The sequence below is a fragment of the Bombina bombina genome, chromosome 1 (genome assembly GCF_027579735.1).
Source record: "Bombina bombina isolate aBomBom1 chromosome 1, aBomBom1.pri, whole genome shotgun sequence".
NCBI classification, from domain to species: domain Eukaryota; kingdom Metazoa; phylum Chordata; class Amphibia; order Anura; family Bombinatoridae; genus Bombina; species Bombina bombina.
This window is the reverse complement of record NC_069499.1, coordinates 33192617-33216985: the sequence shown is the minus strand read 5'-3', so window position 1 is coordinate 33216985 and position 24369 is coordinate 33192617. Positions and strand designations below refer to the sequence as shown.

The window sequence follows — 24369 nt, the reverse complement described above, 5'->3', positions numbered from 1 at the left end:
CTACTTGCAAATTGCCGGCACATTTATCCGATTAAAGTTTTTTTCTGTAATTGAACATAGTCGGGCACCTATTGTACACATAGCTGATTGCATTATTAACTAACAAGCAAATGTTGTATTATTATCTTATTTAAAGCAAACTGCAGAGAGTTTTTGTACAGGTGTAGAAGGGGAACCGTATTCTGATCCACAACATTTAAGGATCTTTTTCTGCAGCAAATTACGGTAGTTTCTCTAAGCATTAGTGTCACCTGAAGTATAACAAACTCAGTAAGTGATCTCCCTGACTTCAGCGTGGACTTTTTCTTGCCACTAGTTGTCATTTCAGTTTTGTGTTTTTTCCTTCCCGGAGCATTAGTGACCCCTGAAGTAGAACAAACTCCGTAAGTGATCTCCCTGACTTCAGCGTGGGCTTTAACTTGCCACTAGTAACATTATTTCAGTTTTGTGTTATTCCCTTCCCGGAGCATTAGTGTCATCTGCAGTAGAACAAACTCAGTAAGTGATCTCCCTGACTTCAGCGTGGGCTTTTTCTTGCCACTAGATGTTATTTCAGTTTTGTGTTATTTCCTTCCCAGAGCATTAGTGTCACCTGAAGTAGAACAAACTCAGTAAGTGATCTCCCTGACTTCAGCGTGGGCTTTTTCTTGCCACTAGATGTTATTTTAGTTTTGTGTTATTTCCTTCCCAGAGCATTAGTGTCACCTGAAGTATAACAAACTCAGTAAGTGATCTCCCTGACTTCAGCGTGGGCTTTTTCTTGCCACTAGATGTTATTTCAGTTTTGTGTTATTTCCTTCCCAGAGCATTAGTGTCACCTGAAGTATAACAAACTCAGTAAGTGATCTCCCTGACTTCAGCGTGGGCTTTTTCTTGCCACTAGTAACATTATTTCAGTTTTGTGTTATTCCCTTCCCGGAGCATTAGTGTCACCTGAAGTAGAACAAACTCAGTAAGTGATCTCCCTGACTTCAGCGTGGGCTTTTTCTTGCCACTAGTAACATTATTTCAGTTTTGTATTTTTTCCTTCTTAACATTAGTGTCACCTGAAGTAGAACAAACTCAGTAAGTGATCCCCCTGACTTCAGCTTGGGCTTTTTCTTGCCACTAGTTGTTATTTTAGTTTTGTGTTATTCCCTTCCTGGAGCATTAGTGTCATCTGCAGTAGAACAAACTCAGTAAGTGATCCCCCTGACTTCAGCGTGGGCTTTTTCTTGCCACTAGTTGTTATTTTAGTTTTGTGTTATTCCCTTCCTGGAGCATTAGTGTCATCTGCAGTAGAACAAACTCAGTAAGTGATCCCCCTGACTTCAGCGTGGGCTTTTTCTTGCCAGTAGTTGTTGTTTCAGTTTTGTGTTATTCCCTTCCCGGAGCATTAGTGACCCCTGAAGTAGAACAAACTCTTTAAGTGATCTCCCTGACTTCAGCATGGACTTTTTCTTGCCAGTAGTTGTTATATCAGTTTTGTGTTATTCCCTTCCCGGAGCATTAGTGTCATCTGAAGTAGAACAAACTCAGTAAGTGATCCCCCTGACTTCAGCGTGGGCTTTTTCTTGCCACTAGTTGTTATTTTAGTTTTGTGTTATTCCCTTCCTGGAGCATTAGTGGCCCCTGAAGTAGAACAAACTCAGTAAGTGATCTCCCTGACTTCAGCGTGGACTTTTTCTTGCCACTAGTTATGTTATTTTAGTTTTGTGTTGTGCCCTTGACTTGACTCTACTTTTCACATCTGGTATAGTGTTCAGGAGTAAAAGACAGTATCCCTGCAAACCGTCATTGTGCATTAGGATATGGCCAGTGACTGTAGCATCTATACCCGATTGGCTGAACTATTGTGTCCTCTTCTGAAGTGCCACAGAAGCACAACTTTGACTTTTAACCCTTTTGTTTTTTTTGAGAAAGCATGAACGTTTCTTCCTTAGTAAGACAGCTCAGCATAAAAATCCCAACTGTGTTTAACTCTGTATTAAAAGAAATACAACTATGAAATAGTGTTATATGTTTTTATACAAAGAGAAATAATATATTGTACCTATAGAATGCTGTGAAATCTACAGCTTATTTTAGAGCGAAAAAGAACACTAGTACCTATACATTCTATATTTACTTGTGTAACCCTGCCTAGCAGAGTAAAATGTCCGTTTACTGTGACCAGTCTTTGAAAAGGAACGTCTGGGGAGAAATATGTACCTCCCGATTACAACAGGCTCATTGTTCATACGTTAACAACGATAATTTCCAAGTAGCCTAAGGTGAAATCTGATCATTTTTGAATGGCCTGAGTCTGATTTTTCTCAGGACCTTAATTACTTTGTGCTAAGGGTGATATTTGAGAGAACCAGAAACAAGGAGACCAGTGAATGAACCTAAAAATACCTTGTTTTTTGCTTCTAATGGGCTGTTAATGTTGTTTTTTGTCTCTTATTTATTTACTACAGGAAACATCACATCTCCCGGCATCTATTCTCTTAGCTCAGCATAAAGGCAGATCCACACAGATTGAGATGCAGATGGAGAAACCTAAAACCATCAAAGCAGTTACTTTTTCCACTGGCATCAAAATAGTGAGTATGGATTTTGTTGTATTTCTGTAGTGTCCATGTCAGCTGTTAAAATTAGATGCAGCAAAACACAATCTCCTCAGCTTTCATATAAAAGCCATATTGTTTACACTGCAGTTCCTTTTCCTAACCCCCCAAAAACAAACAAACCAAGCGCACAACAAAAACACAAGAGGCCATTCTGTATAGCAGTACTAAGTACTGTACTGGTCAGGAAGTGATGAGTTAAAGGGACAGTCAATTCAAAATGAAACTTTTATTATACAGATAGATTACACAATTTTAAACAACTTTCCAATTCCCATGTTTTATCAAAATGTGCACATTTGTTTTATATAGGCGCTATCTGTGGCACCAGCTCCTACTGAGCATGTGCACCTTTGTTTTATATAGGCGCTATCTGTGGCACCAGCTCCTACTGAGCATGTGCACCTTTGTTTTATATAGGCGCTATCTGTGGCACCAGCTCCTACTGAGCATGTGCACCTTTGTTTTATATAGGCGCTATCTGTGGCACCAGCTCCTACTGAGCATGTGCACATTTGTTTTATATAGGCGCTATCTGTGGCACCAGCTCCTACTGAGCATGTGCACATTTGTTTTATATAGGCGCTATCTGTGGCACCAGCTCCTACTGAGCATGTGCACATTTGTTTTATATAGGCGCTATCTGTGGCACCAGCTCCTTCTGAGCATGTGCACATTTGTTTTATATAGGCGCTATCTGTGGCACCAGCTCCTACTGAGCATGTGCACATTTGTTTTATATAGGCGCTATCTGTGGCACCAGCTCCTACTGAGCATGTGCACATTTGTTTTATATAGGCGCTATCTGTGGCACCAGCTCCTACTGAGCATGTGCACATTTGTTTTATATAGGCGCTATCTGTGGCACCAGCTCCTACTGAGCATGTGCATATTTGTTTTATATAGGCGCTATCTGTGGCACCAGCTCCTACTGAGCATGTGCACATTTGTTTTATATAGGCGCTATCTGTGGCACCAGCTCCTACTGAGCATGTGCACATTTGTTTTATATAGGCGCTATCTGTGGCACCAGCTCCTACTGAGCATGTGCACATTTGTTTTATATAGGCGCTATCTGTGGCACCAGCTCCTACTGAGCATGTGCACATTTGTTTTATATAGGCGCTATCTGTGGCACCAGCTCCTACTGAGCATGTGCACATTTGTTTTATATAGGCGCTATCTGTGGCACCAGCTCCTACTGAGCATGTGCACATTTTTTTTTATATAGGCGCTATCTGTGGCACCAGCTCCTACTGAACATGTGCACATTTGTTTTATATAGGCGCTATCTGTGGCACCAGCTCCTACTGAGCATGTGCACATTTTTTTTTATATAGGCGCTATCTGTGGCACCAGCTCCTACTGAGCATGTGCACATTTTTTTTTATATAGGCGCTATCTGTGGCACCAGCTCCTACTGAGCATGTGCACAAATTCACAGTATATACAAAAATGCTTTTTATGATTGGCTGATGGCTGTCACATGATTCAAGGGGAAGGAGAATGTAACTTTTTATTATGCATTTGAATTGTAATGTGCCTGGGTGCATTTACATTTTAAATAGACGATTTGTGCAGCAGTATTGAAACTCCCCACCTTCTCTGAGAGTCAGCTTTGGCTTTTATGACACAAATGAAGTCTTCACAGACACAGTACACATCACCACCAGCTCTTGTGCACGGCCCTCACAGCATATGTGCGTATGCCACTGAAAACAGTAATAACTTTTACTAGAAGCATTTTCGCTAATGGACGTATATTGCACAAATGCGTTTATTTACAATTGTAATGCACCCATGCACATTTAAATGTTGACCTTTCTATCCCTTTAATGGTCCTTTTTCTGCCCACATTCAGACCTTTAAATATTTACATAATGTGTGACGTTTGCAAAATGAAGCTTAGATCCTGGAGTTGTTGGTTTGTTAAATTCTGACATTAGATTTTAATGGTCTTGTAAATTGTGTTATTTGATGTGGTTGATTCTGAAATAATTTGTGAAAAGGTGCAAATGTAGGACAAATAATGTTTCTTTTATATGCAGTGTCAGTTGCATTTGGGTGTTAATATGTACTTCATATAACATACGTTTCTTTCAGATTTAATTATCATTTAAGTATAGTAGGAACATTTATTAAATGTTTTATGAGCCTTTCTTTTTTACGTATACTCTGAGTCTCACTTCTGTTGATTTGGACTGGGGTAATCTGCGTCTCCTCTTCTGTTTGTGGCTCGATGCGTTAACTTTTCAGTTCATTTGTTCTTGGGGGTGTAGGGATTCTGGGAATACTCTCATGGGTTTTTCCTTTTATTATTTACATTGAGAACAGTATTTAAAGGACATGAAACCCAAAATGTTTCTTCCGTGATTCAGACAGCATGAGAATTTAAACAACTTTCTAATTTGCTTCATTCTCTTGGTATCCTTAAAGGGATATGAAACATAATTTTTTTCTTTCATGATTCAGATATAGAGCAGCAATTTTAAACAACTCTAATTTACTTCTATTATCATTTTTTCTTTGTTTTCTTGGTATCTTTATTTGAAAAAGCAGGAATGTAAGTATAGGAGCCGGCCCCTTTTTGGTTCAGCACCTGGGTAGCGCTTGCTGATTGGTGGCTACATTTAGCCACAAATAAGCAAGCGCTATCCAGGTGCTAAACCTAAATAAGAAGTTTACAATTCTTATAATCCGGTCTGGAATGGAAACAATATTTTAATTGGACTTTAATTTATCCATTCTAATGAAGATATGATACAATTTATAGTTCATTTGTTCTTGGGGGTGTAGGAATTCTGGATATACTCTCAGGGGTTTTTCCTTTTATTAGTTACATTGAGAACAGCATTAAAAGGACATGAAACCCAAAATGTTTCTTCCATGATTCAGACAGCATGACAATTTAAAAAACTTTCTAATTTACTTCTATTATCTAATTTGCTTCATTCTTTTAACCCCTTAATGACCGAGGACGTGCAGGGTACGTCCTCAGAAAAAAGGCAGTTAACGCCTGAGGACGTACCCTGCACGTCCTCGGTGTGGAAAGCAGCTGGAAGCGATCCTGCTCGCTTCCAGCTGCTTTCCGGTTATTGCAGTGATGCCTCGATATGGAGGCATCCTGCAATAACCTTTTACGGCCATCCGATGCAGAGAGAGACACTCTGTGGCCCTCTCTGCACCAGACATCGATGGCCGGTATCGTTGGTGGGTGGGAGCCGGTGTGGGAGGTGGGTGGCGGCCATCGATGGCCCTGGTCATGTGGAGGGGGGGCAGGATCGTGGGCGGGGAAGTCCGGGGAAGGGCGCGCGCATGTGCACGAGGGGGCGGGCGCGTGCACGGGGAGGGAGCGGGTGGGAACCGCTACACTACAGAAAAGATGTGTCATTTAGGTTGTGGGGGTTGGTACGTGGTGTCATTTAGGTGGTGTCAATTAGGTGGTGGGGGTTGGTACGTGGGGGGGGGGGAGCTACACTACAGAAAAAATTAAAAGAAAATTAAAAAATAAACATTTGATTGTGCAAACTGGGTACTGGCAGACAGCTGCCAGTACCCAAGATGGCCCCCAATAAGGCTGAGGGGGAGGCTTAGAGAGCTGTTTTGGGGGGGATCAGGGAGGTTGGGGGTTAAGGTGGGATCCTAAACACAGCATATGTAAATATGCTTTTTTTTCTTTACAAAAAAAAACCCAAAAAACTTTTATTTTAGTACTGGCAGACTTTCTGCCAGTACTTAATATGGCGGGGACAATTGTGGGGTGGGGGAGGGAAGGGAGCTGTTTGGGAGGGATCAGGGGGTGGGATGTGTCAGGTGGGAGGCTGATCTCTACACTAAAGCTAAAATTAACCCTGCAAGCTCCCTACAAACTACCTAATTAACCCCTTCACTGCTAGCCATAATACACGTGTGATGCGCAGCATTTAGCGACTTTCTAATTACCAAAAAGCAACGCCAAAGTCATATATGTCTGCTATTTCTGAACAAAGGGCATCCCAGAGAAGCATTTACAACCATTTGTGCCATAATTGCATAAGCTGTTTGTAAATAATTTCAGTGAGAAACCTAAAATTGTGAAAAAATTAACGTTTTGTTTAATTTGATCGCATTTGGCGGTGAAATGGTGGCATGAAATATACCAAAATGGGCCTAGATCAATACTTGGGGTTGTCTACTACACTACACTAAAGATAAAATTAACCCTAGAAGCTCCCTACATGCTCCCTAATTAACCCCTTCACTGCTGGGCATAATACACGTATTGTGCGCAGTGGCATTTAGCAGCCTTCTAATTACCAAAAAGCAAAGCCAAAGCCATATATGACTGCTATTTCTGAACAAAGGGGATCCCAGAGAAGCATTTACAACCATTTATGCTATAATTGCATAAGTTGTTTGTAAATAATTTCAGTGAGAAACCTAAAGTTTGTGAAACAAATTGGGAAAAAGTGAACAATTTTTCTTCTGTTATGTGTGATCAGTCCACGGGTCATCATTACTTCTGGGATATAACTCCTCCCCAACAGGAAATGCAAGAGGATTCACCCAGCAGAGCTGCATATAGCTCCTCCCCTCTACGTCACTCCCAGTCATTCTCTTGCACCCAGCAACTAGATAGGATGTGTGAGAGGACTATGGTGATTATACTTAGTTTTTATAACTTCAATCAAAAGTTTGTTATTTTACAATAGCACCGGAGCGTGTTATTGCCTCTCTGGCAGAGTTTGAAGAAGAATCTACCAGAGTTTTTACTATGATTTTAACCGGAGTAGTTAAGATCATATTGCTGTTTCTCGGCCATCTGAGGGAGGTAAAAGCTTCAGATCAGGGGACAGCGGGCAGATGAATCTGCATTGAGGTATGTAGCAGTTTTTATTTTCTGAATGGAATTGATGAGAAAATCCTGCCATACCGTTATAATGACATGTATGTATACTCTACACTTCAGTATTCTGGGGATGGTATTTCACCGGAATTACTCTGTTAAAAGTACATTAAACCTTTTAATAGGTATTTATTATGTTAAACGTTTTTGCTGGAATGTAGAATCGTTTGCATTTTCTGAGGTACTGAGTGAATAAATATTTGGGCATTATTTTTCCACTTGGCAGTTGCTTGTTTTAATTGTGACAGTTTCGTTTCTCTCTCACTGCTGTGTGTGAGGGGGAGGGGCCGTTTTTGGCGCTCTTTGCTACGCATCAAAAAATTCCAGTCAGTTACTCTTGTATTTCCTGCATGATCCGGTTCATCTCTAACAGATCTCAGGGGTCTTCAAACTTCTTTGGAGGGAGGTAGATTCTCTCAGCAGAGCTGTGAGACTTATATATTGACTGTGATTAAAAACGTTGCTCTGTAATTTTTATGTTTCAAATTTAATTATTGTTACTTTACTAATGGGAACAAACCTTTGCTAAAAGTTGTGTTGTTTTTAAGGATTGATGCTATAACTGTCTTTCAGTTCATTATTTCAACTGTCATTTAATCGTTTAGTGCGTTTTTGTTAAATAAGATTGTAACCAAGTTGCAAGTTTATTGCTAGTGTGTTAAACATGTCTGATTCAGAGGAAGATATCTGTGTCATTTGTTCCAATGCCAAGGTGGAGCCCAATAGAAATTTATGTACTAACTGTATTGATGCTACTTTAAATAAAAGCCAATCTGTACAAATTGAACAAATTTCACCAAACAGCGAGGGGAGAGTTATGCCGACTAACTCGCCTCACGTGTCAGTACCTGCATCTCCCGCCCGGGAGGTGCGTGATATTATGGCGCCTAGTACATCTGGGCGGCCATTACAGATAACATTACAAGATATGGCTACTGTTATGACTGAAGTTTTGGCTAAATTACCAGAACTAAGAGGCAAGCGTGATCACTCTGGGGTGAGAACAGAGTGCGCTGATAATACTAGGGCCATGTCTGATACTGCGTCACAGCTTGCAGAACATGAGGACGGAGAGCTTCATTCTGTGGGTGATGGTTCTGATCCAAACAGATTGGATTCAGATATTTCAAATTTTAAATTTAAATTGGAGAACCTCCGTGTATTACTAGGGGAGGTTTTAGCGGCTCTTAATGATTGTAACACTGTTGCAATACCAGAAAAATTGTGTAGGTTGGATAAATACTTTGCGGTACCGGCGAGTACTGACGTTTTTCCTATACCTAAGAGACTAACTGAAATTGTTACTAAGGAGTGGGATAGACCCGGTGTGCCGTTCTCACCCCCTCCAATATTTAGAAAGATGTTTCCAATAGACGCCACCACACGGGACTTATGGCAAACGGTCCCTAAGGTGGAGGGAGCAGTTTCTACTTTAGCTAAGCGTACCACTATCCCGGTGGAGGATAGCTGTGCTTTTTCAGATCCAATGGATAAAAAATTAGAGGGTTACCTTAAGAAAATGTTTGTTCAACAAGGTTTTATATTGCAACCCCTTGCATGCATCGCGCCGATTACGGCTGCGGCAGCATTTTGGATTGAGTCTCTGGAAGAGAACCTTAGTTCAGCTACGCTGGACGACATTACGGACAGGCTTAGAGTCCTTAAACTAGCTAATTCATTCATTTCGGAGGCCGTAGTACATTTAACCAAACTTACGGCTAAGAACTCAGGATTCGCCATTCAGGCACGTAGGGCGCTGTGGCTAAAATCCTGGTCAGCTGATGTAACTTCTAAGTCCAAATTACTTAATATACCTTTCAAGGGGCAAACTTTATTTGGGCCCGGTTTGAAAGAAATTATCGCTGACATTACAGGAGGTAAGGGCCACGCCCTGCCTCAAGACAAAGCCAAAGCTAAGGCTAGACAGTCTAATTTTCGTCCCTTTCGGAATTTCAAAGCAGGAGCAGCATCAACTTCCACTGCATCAAAACAGGAAGGAGCTGTTGCTCGTTACAGACAAGGCTGGAAACCTAACCAGTCCTGGAACAAGGGCAAGCAGGCCAGGAAACCTGCTGCTGCCCCAAAGACAGCATGAACCGAGGGCCCCCGATCCGGGACCGGATCTAGTGGGGGGCAGACTCTCTCTCTTCGCCCAGGCCTGGGCAAGAGATGTTCAGGATCCCTGGGCGCTAGAGATCATATCTCAGGGATACCTTCTAGACTTCAAATTCTCTCCCCCAAGAGGGAGATTTCATCTGTCAAGGTTGTCAACAAACCAGATAAAGAAAGAAGCGTTTCTACGCTGTGTACAAGATCTGTTATTAATGGGAGTGATCCATCCGGTTCCGCGGTCGGAACAAGGACAAGGGTTTTACTCAAACCTGTTTGTGGTTCCCAAAAAAGAGGGAACTTTCAGGCCAATCTTGGATTTAAAGATCCTAAACAAATTCCTAAGAGTTCCATCGTTCAAAATGGAAACTATTCGGACAATCTTACCCATGATCCAAAAGGGTCAGTACATGACCACAGTGGATTTAAAGGATGCTTACCTTCACATACCGATTCACAAAGATCATTACCGGTATCTAAGGTTTGCCTTCTTAGACAGGCATTACCAGTTTGTAGCTCTTCCATTCGGATTGGCTACGGCTCCAAGAATCTTCACAAAGGTTCTGGGTGCCCTTCTGGCGGTACTAAGACCGCGAGGAATTTCGGTAGCTCCGTACCTAGACGACATTCTGATACAAGCTTCAAGCTTTCAAACTGCCAAGTCTCATACAGAGTTAGTTCTGGCATTTCTAAGGTCGCATGGATGGAAAGTGAACGAAAAGAAGAGTTCTCTTTTTCCTCTCACAAGAGTTCCATTCTTGGGGACTCTTATAGATTCTGTAGAAATGAAGATTTATCTGACAGAAGACAGATTAACAAAGCTTCTAAATGCATGCCGTGTCCTTCATTCCATTCAACTCCCGTCAGTAGCTCAATGCATGGAGGTGATCGGCTTAATGGTAGCAGCAATGGACATAGTACCCTTTGCACGTCTACATCTCAGACCGCTGCAATTGTGCATGCTGAGTCAGTGGAATGGGGATTACTCAGACTTGTCCCCTACTCTGAATCTGGATCAAGAGACCAGAAACTCTCTTCTATGGTGGCTTTCTCGGCCACATCTGTCCAGGGGGATGCCATTCAGCAGGCCGGACTGGACAATTGTAACAACAGACGCCAGCCTACTAGGTTGGGGCGCTGTCTGGAATTCTCTGAAGGCTCAGGGACAATGGAATCAGGAGGAAAGTCTCCTGCCAATAAACATTCTGGAATTAAGAGCAGTTCTCCATGCCCTTCTGGCTTGGCCCCAGTTAAAAACTCGGGGGTTCATCAGGTTTCAGTCGGACAACATCACGACTGTAGCTTACATCAACCATCAAGGAGGGACAAGAAGCTCCCTAGCAATGATGGAAGTATCAAAGATAATTCGCTGGGCAGAGTCTCACTCTTGCCACCTGTCAGCAATCCACATCCCGGGAGTGGAGAACTGGGAGGCGGATTTCTTGAGTCGCCAGACTTTTCATCCGGGGGAGTGGGAACTTCATCCGGAGGTCTTTGCCCAAATACTTCGACGTTGGGGCAAACCAGAGATAGATCTCATGGCGTCTCGCCAGAACGCCAAACTTCCTCGCTACGGGTCCAGATCCAGGGATCCGGGAGCGGTTCTGATAGATGCCTTGACAGCACCTTGGAACTTCGGGATGGCTTATGTGTTTCCACCCTTCCCGCTGCTTCCTCGATTGATTGCCAAAATCAAACAGGAGAGAGCATCAGTGATTCTAATAGCGCCTGCATGGCCACGCAGGACTTGGTATGCAGATCTAGTGGACATGTCATCCTGTCCGCCTTGGTCTCTACCTCTAAGACAGGACCTTCTGATACAGGGTCCATTCAAACATCAAAATCTAACTTCTCTGAAGCTGACTGCTTGGAAATTGAACGCTTGATTTTATCAAAACGTGGTTTTTCTGAGTCGGTTATTGATACCCTGATACAGGCTAGGAAGCCTGTTACCAGAAGGATTTACCATAAGATATGGCGTAAATACCTATACTGGTGCGAATCCAAAGGTTACTCCTGGAGTAAGGTTAGGATTCCTAGGATATTGTCCTTTCTACAAGAAGGTTTAGAAAAGGGTTTATCGGCTAGCTCATTAAAGGGACAGATCTCAGCTCTGTCCATCTTGTTACACAGGCGTCTGTCAGAAAATCCAGACGTCCAGGCCTTTTGTCAGGCTTTAGCTAGGATCAAGCCTGTGTTTAAAACTGTTGCTCCGCCATGGAGTTTAAACTTAGTTCTTAACGTTTTACAGGGTGTTCCGTTTGAACCCCTTCATTCCATTGATATAAAATTGTTATCTTGGAAAGTTCTGTTTTTAATGGCTATTTCCTCGGCTCGAAGAGTCTCTGAGTTATCAGCCTTACATTGTGATTCTCCTTATCTGATTTTTCACTCAGACAAGGTAGTTCTGCGTACTAAACCTGGGTTCTTACCTAAGGTAGTCACTAACAGGAATATCAATCAAGAGATTGTTGTTCCATCCTTGTGTCCAAATCCTTCTTCAAAGAAGGAACGTCTTCTACACAATCTGGATGTAGTTCGTGCCCTCAAGTTCTACTTGCAGGCAACTAAGGATTTTCGACAAACGTCTTCCCTGTTTGTCGTGTATTCTGGTCAGAGGAGAGGTCATAAGGCTTCGGCTACCTCTCTCTCCTTCTGGCTTCGTAGCATAATTCGTTTAGCCTATGAGACTGCTGGACAGCAGCCTCCTGAAAGAATTACAGCTCATTCTACTAGAGCTGTGGCTTCCACTTGGGCCTTTAAGAATGAGGCCTCTGTTGAACAGATTTGCAAGGCTGCAACTTGGTCTTCGCTTCATACTTTTTCCAAATTTTACAAATTTGACACTTTTGCTTCTTCGGAGGCTATTTTTGGGAGAAAGGTTCTTCAGGCAGTGGTTCCTTCTGTATAATGAGCCTGCCTATCCCTCCCGTCATCCGTGTACTTTTGCTTTGGTATTGGTATCCCAGAAGTAATGATGACCCGTGGACTGATCACACATAACAGAAGAAAACATAATTTATGCTTACCTGATAAATTCCTTTCTTCTGTTGTGTGATCAGTCCACGGCCCGCCCTGTTTTAAGGCAGGCAAATATCTTTTAAATTATACTCCAGTCACCACTTCACCCTTGGTTTCTCCTTTCTCGTTGATTCTTGGTCGAATGACTGGGAGTGACGTAGAGGGGAGGAGCTATATGCAGCTCTGCTGGGTGAATCCTCTTGCATTTCCTGTTGGGGAGGAGTTATATCCCAGAAGTAATGATGACCCGTGGACTGATCACACAACAGAAGAAAGGAATTTATCAGGTAAGCATAAATTATGTTTTTTTATTTGATCGCATTTGGCGGTGAAATGGTGGCATGAAATATACCAAAATGGGCCTAGATCAATACTTTGGGATGTCTTCGAAAAAAAAATATATACATGTCAAGGGATATTCAGGGATTCCTGAAAGATATCAGTGTCCCAATGTAACTAGCGCTAATTTTGGAAATAGCGAAGTGCTACTTGTATTTATGGCCCTATAACTTGCAAAAAAAGCAAAGAACATGTAAACATTGGGTATTTCTAAACTCAGGACAAAATTTAGAAACTATTTAGAATGGGTGTTTTTTGGTGGTTGTAGATGTGTAACAGATTTTGGGGGTCAAAGTTAGAAAAAGTGTGTTTTTTTTCCATTTTTTCCTCATATTTTATAATGTTTTTTTATAGTTAATTATAAGATATGATGAAAATAATGGTATCTTTAGAAAGTCCATTTAATGGCGAGAAAAACGGTATATAATATGTGTGGGTACAGTAAATGAGTAAGAGGAAAATTACAGCTAAACACAAACACCGCAAAAATGTAAAAATAGCCTTGGTCCCAAACGGACAGAAAATGGAAAAGTGCTGCGGTCATTAAGGGGTTAAAGGGATATGAAACCCAATTTTTTTCTTTCATGATTCAGACAGAACAGCAATTTTAAGCAACTTTCTAATTTACTCCTATTATCTATTTTTCTTAATTCTCTTGGTATCTTTATGTGAAAAAGCAGGAATGTAAGCTTAGGAGCCAGCCCATTTTTGGTTCAGCACCCTGCATAGAGCTTGCTGATTGGTGGCTAAATGTTTATAATGCCAGAAAAGGCATTAAACATAAATATTGTACAGAAGTACCATAATAAAGTCTCATACATGGCTACAGATTTTAGCATTGCTATTTTGTGTGTGTTCTACTCTTTATAAGCCTGATAGAAAGCCGTATATTTTGTGCAGGACCACAAAGACTATGTTGATATTCTGCATCAGAATTCAGTTAGTATTGACATCTTGTATTAGATATCATGGTGGGAAAAGTAGCAGAAAAGAGCAATCATTTGGGCTGAGCACGGCATTCAGGCAATCTCTGCAGTCCATTAACCAGAAGCAAAGGGTTTAAAAACAGATTTTGTCAGCAAACAGCACCGTCACTGGGGACGCTGGCAACAGAAACAAAAATATATAATGTAAATTACCAGTATTTGGGGGATTCTAGAAGTGGATATAATGGTTAATTATCGTTTTCCTACCAGTCATATTTTGAAGCCAGACAAGTTGCAGAACAGTGCGATTCCTGTATGGTCTTACTTCTGTTTAGTTTTTAAAAGACAGATCTTTTTTTTTTTTTTGCAACTGATGTTTTTTTTTTATATTTTAATGTTGAACTCTGTGCAAGGGATACAAGCCGAGTCACGCAGCTTATGAATATAGTTTTCTATACACAAAATAAAGTACTGTAGAAATCAAAAGCAGACATCCAGGTACGCACACTTGCCCATAGACAGAGCACGGTTTGAAGTCTGAGCCAGAGAAAACAGATTTAGAATCCGTCTGTCATCAGGTTTCTCTCTGCTTTGCCAGGTCGCTGCCTTGTGTCTGAGCAGCCTGATTTATTTCTAGAATTGTGCAGCTAATTAAAATGTTTGTAAAACTCTGGATACTTCTTGACGTGCTGACATTACAAATACAGAACACATAGGTAACAAATTAGCCTATTTATTTTTTTATTTTTGAAAGGGCAAATTTATGCAGTTTCCAAAGGACTTAAAGGGACATTCTAGCCAAAATTGAAATCCACATGGATGCATTTCGGTTCTGTATAGAAGCATTATTGTAATATACACATATTAGCAAAAAGGCTTCTAATAAAAGCTATAGCTGTTTCAAAAGTGTATTTAAGTATGCACCGTGCACCAGCATTTTAAACACAGCACTTATTCAGAGAGCCTAATGTGCTTGTATTATCTGGAAATTACTCAATTTTCTGATAGCTTATGTGATACAAGCCCCACAGGTGTTCTGAGCAGCTGCAGTACTTAAAATTCTGTTGCACTGAGAATATCGTGTTATGCTTCACATGCACGTGGCAGCTAGCTGAACACATCTAGTTAGCCAATCACAAGAGACAACTGAGTGCAGGCACCAATCAGCAGCTATCTCCAACTAGTGTAGGATATGTGTGTTATTTTTCAACAAGGGATACCAAAAGAACAAAGCACATTAGAAAATAGAAGTACATTTAAAAGTGTCTTAAAATTACATGCTCTATCTGAATCATGCAAGTTTGTTTGACTTTCCTATCCCTTTAATAGTCGTGGTTACAGCCATTGTTATAGTTTCTCTTGTAAGGTGTATCCAGTCCACGGATTCATCCTTTACTTGTGGGATATTCTCCTTCCTAACAGGAAGTGGCAAAGAGAGCACACAGCAGAGCTGTCCATATAGCTCCCCCTCTAGCTCCACCCCCCAGTCATTCTCTTTGCCGGCTCTAAGCAATAGGGTCTCTCTCGGAAGGGTAAAGTGAATGTGGTGTTAGATTTGTAGTTTTTGTTTTACAAGCAAAAGATTGTTATTTTTAAATAGTACCGGTTTGTACTATTTACTCTCCAGCAGAAAAGGGATGAAGATTTCTGCAGAGAGGAAAATGATCTTAGCATGTTATAACTAAAATCCACTGCTGTTCCCACACAGGACTGAGGAGTACAAGAAAACTTCAGTTGGGGGGAACGGTTTGCAGATTAAGCTGCAATAAGGTATGTTCAGTCATTTATTTCTAGACAAGACTGTGATAATGCTAGAAAAGAACTGATAAGATCCCCATGAGGGAAGGGTAAGCTTTATTCAGAGACTAAGTATTGAATTACAAGGGCTAATTTATGCTGGTTGACACGTTTTTGTGGGTTGACACTTTTTTATGGCAAACGGTTTTTACTTATAAACACCGTTTTTGAGATACTTTGAAGGCCCCTTTGGGTTTCTTTCAGGGGTTGTTACCCACATGGCTAGTATTATAACTCCTAGGAGTGTTTCTTTAGGCCTCACAGCACCGGAGTAAGGTGGGAGGGGCCTAATTTCGCGCCTCAGATGCGCAGTTAGATCTTCAGGCTGTGTTCACATGGTGGCTCCTGCTACAATTTGAGGACCCATAAGAAGCTTTTCCTCCATAATTCCGACTCCTAAGGGAAGGTACGGCCACAAAACAAACAAAATAATTTTCGTTCTTTTCGAAATTTCAGGAGCGGTCTTGCTTCATCCTCCCCTGCTGCGAAGCAAGAGGGTAACACTTCACAACCCAGGGCAGCCTGGAAACCTTACCAGGGCTGGAACAAGGGTAAACGGGCCAAGAAGCCTGCAGCTGCCCCCAAGACAGCATGAAGGGCTAGCCCCCGATCCGGGACCGGATCTAGTAGGGGGCAGACTCTCTCTCTTCGCTCAGCCCTGGGCAAGAGACGTACACGATCCCTGGGCCTTAGAGATTGTATCCCAGGGATATCTTCTAGAATTCAAGGACTCCCCTCCAAGGGGAAGGTTCCATATTTCTCGTCTGTCTACAGACACGACAAAGAAAGAGGCGTTCTTACGCTGTGTAGAAGACCTACATACAATGGGAGTGATCCACCCAGTTCCAATTGCGGAACAAGGGCTGGGGTTTTACTCAAACCTGTTTGTGGTTCCCAAAAAAGAAGGAACTTTCAGACTAATCCTGGATTTCAAAATTCTAAACAAATTCCTCAGAGTCCCATCATTCAAGATGGAGACCATTCTAACAATCTTACCATTGGTCCAGAAGGGTCAATATATGACTACCGTGGATCTAAAGGATGCGTATTTACACATTCCTATCCACAAAGTTCATCACCAGTTTCTCAGGTTCGCTTTTCTGGACAAGCATTATCAGTTTGTGGCTCTCCCTTTCGGGTTGGCCATTGCTCCCACAATTTTCACAAAGGTGCTAAGACCGGGGGGCATAGCAGTGGCGCCTTATCTAGACGACATCTTAATTCAGGCGTCAACTTTCCAAAGAGCCAAGTCTCACACGGAAATTGTAGTGGCCTTTCTGAGGTCTCACGGGTGGAAGGTGAACATCAAAAAGAGTTCTCTCTCCCCCCTCACAAGAGTTCCCTTCCTAGGAACACTAATAGACTCGGTAGAAATGAAAATATTTCTGACGGAGGTCAGAAAGTTAAAACTCTTAACTACTTGCCGAGCTCTTCATTCCATTCCTCGGCCATCTGTAGCTCAGTGCATGGAGACAATCGGATTAATGGTAGCGGCAATGGACATAGTCCCTTTTGCACGGAGACACCTCAGACCACTGCAACTATGCATGCTCAAACAGTGGAATGGGGATTATGCAGATTTGTCTCCTCAAATACAGTTGGACCAGGGGACCAGAGATTCTCTTCTCTGGTGGTTGTCTCAGGATCACCTGGCTCAGGGAATGTCTTTCCGCAGACCAGAGTGGATCATCGTAACGACTGACGCCAGTCTGTTGGGCTGGGGTGCTGTCTGGGACTCCCTGAAAGCTCAGGGCTTATGGTCTCGGGAAGAAGCTCTTCTCCCGATAAACATTCTGGAACTGAGGGCGATATTCAACGCTCTTCAGGCATGGCCTCAGCTAGCTGCGGCCAAATTCATCAGATTTCAGTCGGACAACATCACGACTATAGCTTACATCAACCATCAAGGGGGAACAAGGAGTCCCCTAGCAATGATGGAAGTAACCAAAATAATCAGGTGGGCGGAGGATCACTCTTGCCACCTCTCAGCAATTCACATCCCAGGAGTAGACAACTGGGAAGCGGATTTTCTAAGTCATCAGACTTTTCATCCGGGGGAGTGGGAACTCCACCCAGAGGTATTTGCCCAGCTGATTCAGGGATGGGGCACTGCAGAATTGGATCTGATGGTGTCCCGTCAGAATGCCAAACTTCCTCTTTATGGCTCCAGGTCTCGGGATCCCCAGGCGGCGTTGATAGATGCTCTAGCAGCGCCTTGGTCCTTCAATCTGGCCTATGTGTTTCCACCGTTTCCTCTCCTTCCTCGTCTGGTGGCCAGAATCAAGCAGGAGAGGGCGTCGGTGATTCTAATAGCGCCTGCGTGGCCACGCAGGACCTGGTATGCAGACCTAGTGGACATGTCATCCGTTCCACCATGGACTCTGCCAATGAGGCAGGACCTTCTACTTCAAGGTTCTTTCAAACATCCAAATCTAATTTCTCTGCGTCTAACTGCTTGGAGATTGAACGCCTAATTCTATCTAAGCGTGGTTTCTCTGAGTCGGTTATCGATACCCTGATTCAGGCCAGAAAGCCTATCACCAGGAAAATCTACCATAAGATTTGGCGAAAATATCTTTGTTGGTGCGAATCCAAGGGTTACTCATGGAGTAAGATTAGGATTCCCAGGATATTGTCCTTTCTCCAAGAAGGATTGGAGAAAGGATTATCAGCTAGTTCCTGAAAAGGACAGATATCTGCTTTGTCTATTCTTTTACACAAACGTCTGGCAGAGGTACCAGACATTCAAGCATTTAGTCAGGCTTTAATCAGAATCAAGCCTGTTTATAGACCTGTGGCTCCACCATGGAGTCTGAATTTAGTTCTTTCAGTTCTGCAAGGGGTTCCGTTTGAACCTCTACATTCCATAGATATTAACATTTTATCTTGGTAGCTATCTCTTCTGCTCGAAGAGTTTCAGAGTTATCTGCTTTGCAGTGTGACTCACTTTATTTGGTTTCCCACGCAGATAAGGTAGTTTTGCGTACCAAACCCGGTTTTCTTCCTAAGGTTGTGTCTAATAAGAATATTAATCAGGAAATTGTTGTTCCTTCTCTGTGTCCTAATCCTCCTTCGAAGAAGGAACGTCTGTTATACAATCTTGATGTGGTTCGTGCTTTAAAGTTCTATTTACAAGCAACTAAGGATTTCAGACAAACAACTTCATTGTTTGTCATCTATTCTGGTAAGAGGAGAGGTCAGAAGGCGACTGCTACCTCTCTTTCCTTTTGGCTGAAAAGCATCATCCGTCTGGCCTATGAGACTGCTGGCCAGCAGCCTCCTGAAACAATTACTGCTCATTCTACCAGAGCAGTGGCTTCCACATGGGCTTTTAAAAATGAGGCTTCTGTTGAACAGATTTGTAAGGCAGCGACTTGGTCTTCGCTGCATACTTTTTCCAAATTTTACAAATTCGATACTTTTGCTTCTTCGGAGGCTATTTTTGGGACAAAGGTTTTACAAGCAGTGGTGCCTTCTGTTTAAGGTACATGTCTTGTTCCCTCCCTTCATCCGTGTCCTAAAGCTTTGGTATTGGTATCCCACAAGTAAAGGATGAATCCGTGGACTGGATACACCTTACAAGAGAAAACAGAATTTATGCTTACCTGATAAATTACTTTCTCTTGTGGTGTATCCAGTCCATGGCCCGCCCTGGCTATTAAGTCAGGTAGATTTTTTTGTTTAAACTACAGTCACCACTGCACCCTATGGTTTCTCCTTTTTCTTCCTAACCTCCGGTCGAATGACTGGGGGGTGGAGCTAGAGGGGGAGCTATATGGACAGCTCTGCTGTGTGCTCTCTTTGCCACTTCCTGTAGGGAATGAGAATATCCCACAAGTAAAGGATGAATCCGTGGACTGGATACACCACAAGAGAAAGTAATTTATCAGGTAAGCATAAATTCTGTTTTTTGTTTCCTACACTTCATGAAGTTGAACCCTTTAGTGGAGGCTTTTACCTCTGTGCAGACTCTGGTTAGAGCAGCTGCGTTTGTACCGATGTAGTGCTGGCCACAGCAGGTGTGCGGATGTCTTAGCACCTACTGTTTATTTCTGTATGTTAGGTATATGGAATGCAATCTATTCTGAGTCATCCTCCTGATCTGTTTGTGTAGCTGTATATCTTTGTTTTAACAGGAATCAGTGTCACGGTGTGCCATACTCACGTACCCAGTGCTACAGAATCTAGTGGCACTTAATAGTTAATAATAATTTCATTCAGGGTCCTATATAGGTGGCTTATGCATTGGATGGCTTAACCATCAGGTCATTTGAAAATGTAAATACTTTGTTGTCCGTTTAAATTCCTGAAATACATCATATGAATAGATGTGCCAAGTCATTTTATTTTATTATAAATCTGTGGTTGACATATTTTTTAGCCATTGAGAATATCGAAGAGCAAGCTACAAATATATTTAGAGGATTGTGCAAGGTCATTTGTACACAGAGTAGAAATAACCCAGAAATCAGTAGTAAGACAACAAGCCCCAGCCCACCGGGCAAATGCTCTGGATGCCCTATGCTCAGTCCGAGCCTGCTGCTGACTTCTGAAGGCTAATTCTGCTACAAATCTTTCCCTAATTGCCTTTAACTGATAACAAGTGCAAAACAATGCAGTGTATACTAACATTATTACAGTGGTTAGCTTTGTTGTTTGCAGACTAATGTTCAGATTGGCTCCTCCTAATAAGGCCAATGGTAGGAGTAGTTTAACTGTTAAAAAACAATTGGTGCAAATAATTTGTATTGAAGACACACACCTAGATTACGAGTTTTGTGGTAACAGGGGTGCGGTGCTAATGCTCAGTTTTTTCTCACCACTCACTTAAAACAACGCTGGTATTGCAGGTTTTTTTCAACCCGGCGTTAGCCTCTAAAAAGTGAGTGGAGAGCAAAATTTAGCTCCACATCTCACCTCAATACCAGCGTTGCTTAAGTCAGCGGTGAGCTGGCTAAACTTGCTCGTGCACGATTTCCCCATAGGAAACAATGGGGCTGAGCTGGCTGAAAAAAACCTAACACCTGCAAAAAAGCAGCGTTCAGCTCCTAAAGCAGCCCCATTGTTTCCTATGGAAAAATACATTTTACGTCTACACCTAACACCCTAACATGAACCCTGAGTCTAAACACCCCTAAAATTACACTTATTAACCCCTAATCTGCCGCCCCCGACATCTACATTATATTATTAACCCCTAATCTGCCATCCCCAACGTCGCCGCTACCTAACTACAATTATTAACCCCTAATCTGCCGTCCCCAACGTCGCCGCCACTATAATAAATATATTAACCCCTAAACCTACGTCTAATCCTAACCCTTACACCCCCCCCCCAATTTAAATATAATTTAAAATAATCTTAATAAAATTACTACAATTAAATAAATTAATCCTATTTAAAACGAAATACTTACCTATAAAATAAACCCTAAGATAGCTACAATATAACTAATAGTTACATTGTAGCTATCTCAGGATTTATTTTTATTTTACAGGCAAGTTTGTATTTATTTTAACTAGGTAGAATAGTTATTAAATAGTTATTAACTATTTAATAACTACCTAGCTAAAATAAATACACATTTACCTGTAAAATAAACCCTAACCTAAGTTACAATTACACCTAACACTACACTATAATTAAATATAATTCCCTAAACTAACTACAATTAATTATAATTAAATTAAATAAACTAAAGTACAAAAAACAACAAACACTAAATTACAGAAAATAAAAAAAATAATTACATTTTTTTTTAAACTAATTACACCTACTCTAATCCCCCTAATAAAATAAAAAATACCCCCAAAATAATAAAAATCCCTACCCTATACTAAATTACAAATAGCCCTTAAAAGGGCCTTTTGCGAGGCATTACCCCAAAGTAATCCACTCTTTAACCTGTAAAAAAAATACAATACCCCCCAACATTAAAACCCACCACCCACACACCCAACCCTACTCTAAAACCTACCCATTCCCCCCTTAATAAAACCTAACACTAATCCCTTGAAGATCACCCTACCTTGAGACGTCTTCACCCAGCCGGGCACAAGTGGTCCTCCAGAGGGGCCAAAGTCTTCATCCAGGCAGAAGAGGACATCCAGATGGCCAGAAGTCTTCATCCAGGCGGCATCTTCTATCTTCATCCATCCGGAGCGGAGCAGGTCCATCTTCAATCCAGCCGACGCGGAGCATCCTCTTCAAACGAAGACCAACTGAAGAATGAAGGTTCCTTTAAATGACGTCATCCAAGATGGCGTCCCTTCAATTCCGATTGGCTGATAGGATTCTATCAGCCAATTGGAATTAAGGTAGGAAAAATCCTATTGGCTGATGCAATCAGCCAATAGAATTGAAGTTCAATCCTATTGGCTGATCCAATCAGCCAAAGGATTGAGCTCGCATTCTATTGGCTGATTGCCTCAGCCAATAGGATTTTTCCTACCTTAATTCCGATTGGCTGATAGAATTCTATCAGCCAATAGGAAATGAAGGGATGCCATCTTGGATGACATCATTTAAAGGATCCTTCATTCTTCAGTTGGACTTCGTTTGAAGAGGATGCTCCGCGTCGGCTGGATTGAAGATGGACCCGCTCCGGATGGATGAAGATAGAAGATGCCGCCTGGATGAAGACTTCTGGATGTCCTCTTCTGCACAGATCGGATGAAGACTTCTGACCACTTGTGCCCGGCTGAGTGAAGACGTCTCAAGGTTGGGTGATCTTCAAGGGGTTAGTGTTAGGTTTTATTAAGGGGGGATTGGGTGGGGTTTAGAGTAGGGTTGGGTGTGTGGGTGGTGGGCTTTAAAGTTGGGGGGGGTATTGTATTTTTTTTTTACAGGTAAAAAGAGCTGATTACTTTGGGGCAATGCCCCGCAAAAGGCCCTTTTAAGGGCTATTTGTAATTTAGTATAGGGTAGGGAATTTTATTATTTTGGGGGTATTTTTTATTTTATTAGGGGGATTAGAGTAGGTGTAATTAGTTAAAAAAAATTGTAATTATTTTTTTATTTTCTGTAATTTAGTGTTTGTTGTTTTTCGTACTTTAGTTTATTTAATTTAATTGTAGTTAGTTTAGGAAATTAATTTAATTATAGTGTAGTGTTAGGTGTAATTGTAACTTAGGTTAGGGTTTATTTTACAGGTAAATTTGTACTTATTTTAGCTAGGTAGTTATTAAATAGTTAATAACTATTTAATAACTATTGTACCTAGTTAAAATAAATACAAAGTTGCCTGTAAAATAAAAATAAACCCTGAGATAGCTACAATGTAACTATTAGTTATATTGTAGCTAGCTTAGGGTTTATTTTATTGGTAAGTATTTAGTTTTAAATAGGAATAATTTAGTTAATTGTAGTTATTTTATTTAGATTTATTTAAATTATATTTAAGTTAGGGGGTGTTAGGGTTAGGGTTAGACTTAGGTTTAGGGGTTGATACATTTAATATAGTTGCGGCGACATTGGGGGCGGAAGATTAGGGGTTAATAAATGTAGGTAGGTGTCGGCAATGCTAGGAACGGCAGATTAGGGGTTAATAAAATTAAACTAGTGTTTGCGAGGCGGGAGTGCGGCGGTTTAGGGGTTAATATATTTATTTAAGTGGCGGCAATCTCCGGTCGGCAGATTAGGGGTTAAAAACTTTATTTAAGTGTTTGCGATGTGGGGGCTCGGTTTAGGGGTTAATAGGTAGTTTATGGGAGTAAGTGTACTTTTTAGCACTTTAGTTAAGAGGTTTATGTTACGGCGTTAGCCCATAAAACTCTTAACTACTGACTTTTAAATGCGGTAGAAATCTTGACAGGAGAGGGTGTACCGCTCACTTTCTCCAAGACTCGTAATACCAGCGTTAGGAAAATCCCATAGAAAAGATAGGATACGCAATTGACGTAAGGGGATTTGCGGTATGCTTGAGTTGTGGAAGAAAAGTGAGCGGTACACCTGTACCTGCCAGACTCGTAATACCAGCGGGCGTTAAAAAGCAGTGTTGGGACCTCTCAACGCTGCTTTTTAAGGCTAACGCAAGACTCGTAATCTAGGCGTTAGTCTTGTCTGACATGTTATTCTGTAGCAACACAACATAAATGCCTTAAAGGCGTTTACTGTCCCTTTAATACTAATGATATATTTCCCTAGATAAACAGCATATCATGTCCAAGAGTTTTATTTAGTAATTTATGTAATATTAAATTACACATTTCAACAACAAAAAACGTTTTTACTTGCCAAGGATGTTTGAACAAAGGTAGAATATTTTTGGGGTGCTAAATCCTAAAATGACATAGTTTCTTTCATGTAATTGGCAAGAGTCCATGAGCTAGTGACATATGGGATTTACAATCCTACCAGAAGGGGGCAAAGTTTCTCAAACCTCCAAATGCCTATAAATATACCCCTCACCACACCCACAATTCAGTTTTACAAACTTTGCCTCCTATGGAGGGGGTGAAGTAAGTTAATGCTTGATTTTTATAATTTCTTCTGTGATAAGCGCTTCTAAGCATTCTGAAGCCCAATTCCTCTCAGAGTGCAGTGTTTGTCAGAGGAATGTGAATAGAGTATCGCCTATTGTTTTTTTTAAACACCGATTTTATTTGCGTAATATAAGTTACAGATTGGAAGACTATCTTGGGTATTTCTATCCCATACGTCACTAGCTCATGGACTCTTGCTAATTACATGAAAGAAAACATA

At 41.4% G+C, this 24369-nt stretch overlaps 1 protein-coding gene across 1 annotated transcript in view; it reads left to right on the top strand.

Annotated features, from left to right (window-relative positions):
* Window positions 1–24369, top strand: part of MNAT1 (MNAT1 component of CDK activating kinase) — a 229824-nt gene that overhangs the window by 103791 nt on the left and 101664 nt on the right. Inside the window, exon 6 of the mRNA XM_053697295.1 lies at window positions 2439–2564. Within this exon, the coding sequence (XP_053553270.1) occupies window positions 2439–2564 (126 nt within the window). The remainder of the gene's footprint in view (window positions 1–2438; window positions 2565–24369) is intronic.